The sequence below is a fragment of the Pyxicephalus adspersus genome, chromosome 2, assembly GCF_032062135.1.
Source record: "Pyxicephalus adspersus chromosome 2, UCB_Pads_2.0, whole genome shotgun sequence".
Lineage (NCBI taxonomy): Eukaryota > Metazoa > Chordata > Amphibia > Anura > Pyxicephalidae > Pyxicephalus > Pyxicephalus adspersus.
In genome coordinates, this window is record NC_092859.1 from 136,116,197 (window position 1) to 136,122,196 (window position 6,000).

Below are 6,000 nucleotides of genomic sequence, written 5' to 3' on the forward strand. Positions count from 1 at the left end.
CAAATGTTTTGCTATTTAAATGCAACGTGCTGAATTATCAAACACCGTATCTGGAAAAAACACTCCCTTGGACCCTGAAATTCAATTGAAATATTGGCTTTTTCCTGTAAGTATGGTCGGTACCAGAATCTAGCAGGCTGCCAACCCTCTAAACAACCAGCATGTGTTTCTAAGCTTTTAGAAACAAACTGAAACTGTTTTAAGAGCCTTCAGGTCCGAAAAAAAAGTGGTAATTGATTATAGTGATTTGTAGGGTTCTCACTGAAATTTTTTTACTTATCTTTTTCTTATCCTGATTTTAAAAATACCATAATAAAAGGGCAAGGAGTAGCAAAAAGTTGAAGTCATAAAGGAAGCCATTCAACAGAATGAATGCATGGCTTTTGACAGCGGTATGGCAGTGGTAACTACTTAATAACACAACAGTAACAGTGTTGTAACAGAAGAATTGGGTGATGTTTCCTCTCACTTTCTTTCATTGGTATCACTTCCTTCTTTACAGAGATTATATTACTTTGCACTTTAACTTGTGATTACATTTTATACTTTAGAAAAACATTTCTGTATGTATATATATATATGTGTGTGTGTATATATATATATGTGTGTGTGTGTGTGTGTGTGTGTGTGTAATATATATATATAATTATATTTATTTATATATATTGTGTGTGTGACTAGGGGTTACTTGCAAAAGGCTATTTGTAATTTCGGGTCTGTTTAGGTGACTCCAATGATTTTTTGGCTGTAGGGGTGACATTCTTCCCTCTGGTCATCAATGTAAGAAGCATTCTTCCTACTGACCAGCAAGGTAGTATACTCCAAGCCAGGGCTGGGCAAACTTTTTGGGCTCAGGGCCCACAATTCATTTTACTATTTGACAGACAGGCCAGCCCAGTATCAGCTGAATGATGACTGTATGAACTGATATAAAGTATTAGCCATTACTTAAAAGAAAACTTACATTCAATTTCAATGGAAACAGTATTGTTGGTCACCTTTTTTTGCCAATGTTGTACCAATATGTCATGGGCCGGATTAAAAAGCCCAACGGGCTGTAGTTGGCCCATCTCTGCTGCAAGCTGTGGATATATTCATTAAAGCAGGAGTTCTCTGAAGACATGAATAATATTTCAAGGGTTCCCCCATGTTCAAAAGCTTGAGAAAGTCTGCAATAAATGGTCCTCCTCCTGTTTTTGTTGGGCTTAATATATCTATACAAATCTCCCCAGTACCTAAAAATGAAAATTTAAAAAGAAATATATTTGTAATACATCTTGCAAGCGCTTTAACTTTCCAAGTGGTAACCCCCAGTCACAGTCAAGGTAGGTTATTGGAAGGTTAGTAAATACAGCCTTACCTGTTCCGCCGTTGTCCATCACCGCAATCTCTGTCTTCTTCCTCCGGCCGGCTGCACATGATGAGTCACCGGGGCTGTTCCGGTGACGTTGGTGCGTGTGTACTTTGCCGGTGGGGTGGGAAATTCAAAATCCATTTGTATTGCATTCAATACAAAATAACTGTATTGAATGCATTACATTGGATGTATATGTGTAAAAGCAGTACATTGTTTTCAAGAACATTTATTTTACAGTATAATAAAATAGGTAAAATACTTATTTCAAAAATATATATATATATTTTATAAATGTATTAAATTTATTATTTTTACATTATTTTGTTTCTAACCTTATTATACTTATACACATACTGTAAAATAAATTTTCATGAAAAACAATGTACAGCCTTTAGACAAATAAAACCGGAAAGAAATGAACCGCTAGGGAGGTTAAAGGGGCTTCATATGTTTTGTTTTTCCAGTTATATACCTCACTATTGTTTGTTTGCAGTGGCTGGATGCCACCTGTACCATATGTCCCACATACATATGCCAGTGTACTGTGGGTTAGGACAATGTATTATCCACAATGTCCATAGGCGTATATACAAACTATTCACCATGCTTAGTGGGATATTTGCCATTTTTGGTTGTCACTGGAACAAGTATATTCCCCCAAATTCTACTTTGAAATCTTGCATTCTCCCCTGTAGTAAGAGTAAGCAGCACTGGTAATACACAAACTGTGCTTTGGTCTAGTGCTACAGTCTGCTAGCTTGACAACTGGCACAAAGTAAAGCTGGCCATAGACACAAAGCAGTGATTACTGTTTTCTGTCAGATCAAACCATCCCATGACTGTATAAACTTTTGGAGGTCTTGATTGACTGTTCACATCATTTCTGCTTATTCAGCCCTCTTTTATTTGTGGGTTCCACCTGATTTTGCAGATTAAACCAGTTGACTGGGACTCTTCTAGGAAAAGCAGAAGCGAACATTTATTAATAATAAACAGGATTTATATAGCACCAACATATTATGCAGCGCTGTACAATAAATAAGGGTTGCAAATTACAGACAGATACTGACCGTGACACAGGAGGAGGAGAGGACCCTGCCCCGAAGAGCTTACAATCTAAGAGGTGGGAGAAGTCTCACACATTAGGAGGGGACATATGTAGTTTTGGGAAGTAGTGATGATGTAGAAGACAGAAGAAGATGGGTAGGCAAGCTTGAAAAATTGGGCTTTGCATGCTCTTTGAACATGAGCAGAAAGTAGGAACAAGCCGAATACGATGAGGAAGACAACTTCAGAGAGTCTGGCAGCTCTAGAAATGTTTTAGAGCTGTGCGTGTGATGAGGTTATGAGTGAGGAAGTCATTAGTGGGTCATTGGAAGAGCAGAAATAATGGCTAGGGGAGTATTTTTTACCAGACCAGAAAGATAAGTGGGACAAGAACTGTGGAGAGATTTGAAGGCAAAGCACAGAAGTTTATACTTTAAAGTGTTCTTTATAAATAAATTCCTATGTGTTCTGGCCAGCACTCATCTGGTCGTCCACACAAGAGACTTTATCTCTTCTAAATACAGAATAGAGAGATAGAGAGAAATAGAGATAGAGAACCCTATTTGTTGTGTAATTGAGTTATAATAGTAATCATCTTTTATCTCATTTCTAAAGTTATTACATATTTGACACCTATTTTTTTGCACCTTACCACTGCATGTCTTGCATGTTCAAAAATACAACTTTCGAAATCACGTGGAAATGCAGAATAATGTATGCATTATGGTTTAAATTAACCCTGTAATATTACTGTTGTGACGCTCATATGAATGATCACTCTTCTAAATACGATTTATTATATTGTTGTAAATTTGTAATTCTAACGCTTATGTTTTTGTTTTTAGATGATGAAAATGATGGTCAAGGGGATGCAGCAGAATATAGAAAAGACCACTTTGGTGAGACCCTGTAACTTGTGACTTGGACAGAAAATGTAACGGAACAAACGTGCCAAGCGCCAGAGCTTTCTTGTACTGTAAGAGAAAGCTCTAAAGACCAGTAATGGGGCACACTGGTGCAGGGGAGCCTCAGAACTATCAATCGGCCATTTGCCCCCCTATGTTTGATGGAGAGACCCAATAACATTGCTCAAAAAAAATATATTGTACGAAGGCATCTGAAGCCTCCATCACAGGCCAATAATGGCTGTAGAAGTTGAGCTTCCTGACTGATGGACTCTTAAATCTTATTTCTTGGGCTGTAAATATGAACCTTTTGCTGGAAATTTGGTTCAGTTTCTTCTTCTCAGTTTTATCCGTGCAACTTCATAATCAAGACGCTCAAAACTATCTGGACTGAAATGTGAATACAATTTTTATTTTTTAAATAATGCCACGCGGGCTGTCTTCGGTAAGCGTGATTCTGTGTTGGATACATGAGGACACTGACGGTCTTTTGGTATATGCAGCAGACGTTGTCAGCAGGATGGAAACCACCTGCTGTAGACCCTGCAGATCATGGGATTTGTGACCAGTTCATTGTGAAGGGGCTGAGTATATTTTTCTCAAGCAGGGTCGGTTCTTCCTTGTGTAAGCAGTATGGCCAAGTACCAGTTCCTCTGCAAATATTTATATATTGTTTTGTATTTTATGTAAATAGAAGCCGTAATACATGTTTGTTTGTAAAGGAGAGACTGTGCCTCTAATTTTGAATTCAGGGGGGGGGGTATCGGCTATGAATAATATACATCTGAAACATTGGGATAAACACTGCACTGCTGCAGATGAATCCAAGGCTGGTGCTGCATCCGTTAAAGCCCCTCTTGTGGCATTTGCTTTGAACTCTTGTGAAGTGTTTGTACATACTGTATGTATATTTTCTGCTAGATTGGGGCATTAGGTGTGTTTAATACAACAGTCTGGTGATGTTCGACAAGCCTGTGCTTCTGAGGACGTCATGGTTACAGCCATAATTAGTAACTCCAATGCATGAATATCAATTGATTCAGAAAACTAATTTACATTTGAGGCTGAAATCACACCTATGCATTCTTCTTAATTGAAATCTACGAAAACTCATATCAATGCATGCTTAAAACATGCTTCAAAGCTTGCCATGACATGTTTATAATGCAAATACAACTCATTATAATGCACATCAGTACAATATCCATGCACCTCAGGATGTGTATTGACATTCAAGTACATGGCGACACACATTAAAAACACTCATTGATAAATCCTATAATGCATTTTTATTGATTTCTCTGGAAAACGCATAAAGAGGTAAAACACATAGGTGTGAATCCAGCCTAAATGAAACCAATTTGTCCATCATGTGATTCTCATATGCTTAAGGAATCCTAGCACAAACGAGCTGCATTCAGCTTACAAACCTGCCATCCATATTTGTGTATTTATAATATGCATTGTCTTCTAGCCATTGTTTTCTGATTAAATCAATATTAGTGTCAATACCCTCTGCTAATATAATGCAAAATACAACGCTAGGACTAGCAGTCTTCTCCCCAGCCCCTTTTAGCCAGGCGCACCACCCAGCACCTTTCAGTAACCACCTGGCTGTTTTTGGGTGATTACTGAAGAGTTGGATCACAATACAGGGGATGCCACCCACCTACAATTTCTTCCTACCTGGCTTAAAAAAAGTTTCTGGGTTGAACACTGAACTAGGATACAGCTCTGATGGTTGAAAGAACAGCAGCTTCTATCTGGCTTTTCACGCAAGGTTTCCTTCATACTGATAATTGGTACCTGTTTGTCAAGGGCTTTGTCATATGGACTTTTTTTCAATAATTCAAATGATTCTGCACGGTACAATTCACAGATATATATTTTATCACTTGCATCACAATCCTTGCTGTTTATTTATTTAGAAATACGCTCATAAGCTAATTACAACTAATCAGCTCTTGGAAATCTCACTGTATTGCTCCTGATTATGTAAACCTGAGAGCAGTTTTAATTGTACAATTTTTTTCCCCTTAACTTTAGAAATCTGACCTAAATTAACTGTTTTAACCTCTTGTGAATAAGTGTATGCCCGTGGGGCTTAGATGACATTAGTACTATACCCCAAAAATCAGTTTATGTATGTCCTGCAGTGTTGGGGGGGATACATTGGAAATCTTTAATAAATACAGCTAAAAAACAGGAAATTCCTGGTGTGGATTATTCTTGAATTTATTATTACACTGTTCCTAAGGCCTATGTACATAAATGTATCTATATAGGATATTCATTTTAAAGCACATTTGTACGTGAGAAGGGGAAAAAAGAAATGAAAATTTATGCTTCTTCATTAGTAATTTGTTGTGCGTTGATCCATTGTTGCTGTGCTGCACTTTGTGTATTTGGAATCTCTAATGATCGCATAATACAAGTTTGGAATATTGGAAAAATAAGTGTCACCTCCTGGAGTCAATTTCCTATAAAAATCTATGTTAAGTAAACTTCCAATGTTTTTCATTGGAGCCAAACTTTTCTCTAATATTTGGATTGTTTCAGTTTTGACAGCATCAAGTAACGGGAAGTGAGGAAGCTGTAGAATTCCCCTCATTTCTTTTCCAGCCAATTGCAGTTAGACCTGAAAAGTAAACAGATTATTTTTGGTAAATGGAAAAAAATGTAAATGTAAAA

At 37.3% G+C, this 6,000-nt stretch overlaps 1 protein-coding gene across 2 annotated transcripts in view; it reads left to right on the forward strand.

Annotated features, from left to right (window-relative positions):
* Window positions 1–5,519, forward strand: part of GOLM2 (golgi membrane protein 2) — a 32,621-nt gene extending 27,102 nt beyond the window's left edge. For both annotated transcript variants that reach the window (XM_072402530.1, XM_072402529.1), the window contains one exon: window positions 3,250–5,519. In XM_072402530.1, the coding sequence (XP_072258631.1) occupies window positions 3,250–3,317 (68 nt within the window). In that variant the 3' untranslated portion in view covers window positions 3,318–5,519. The remainder of the gene's footprint in view (window positions 1–3,249) is intronic.
* The last annotated feature ends 481 nt before the right edge of the window (window positions 5,520–6,000 follow it).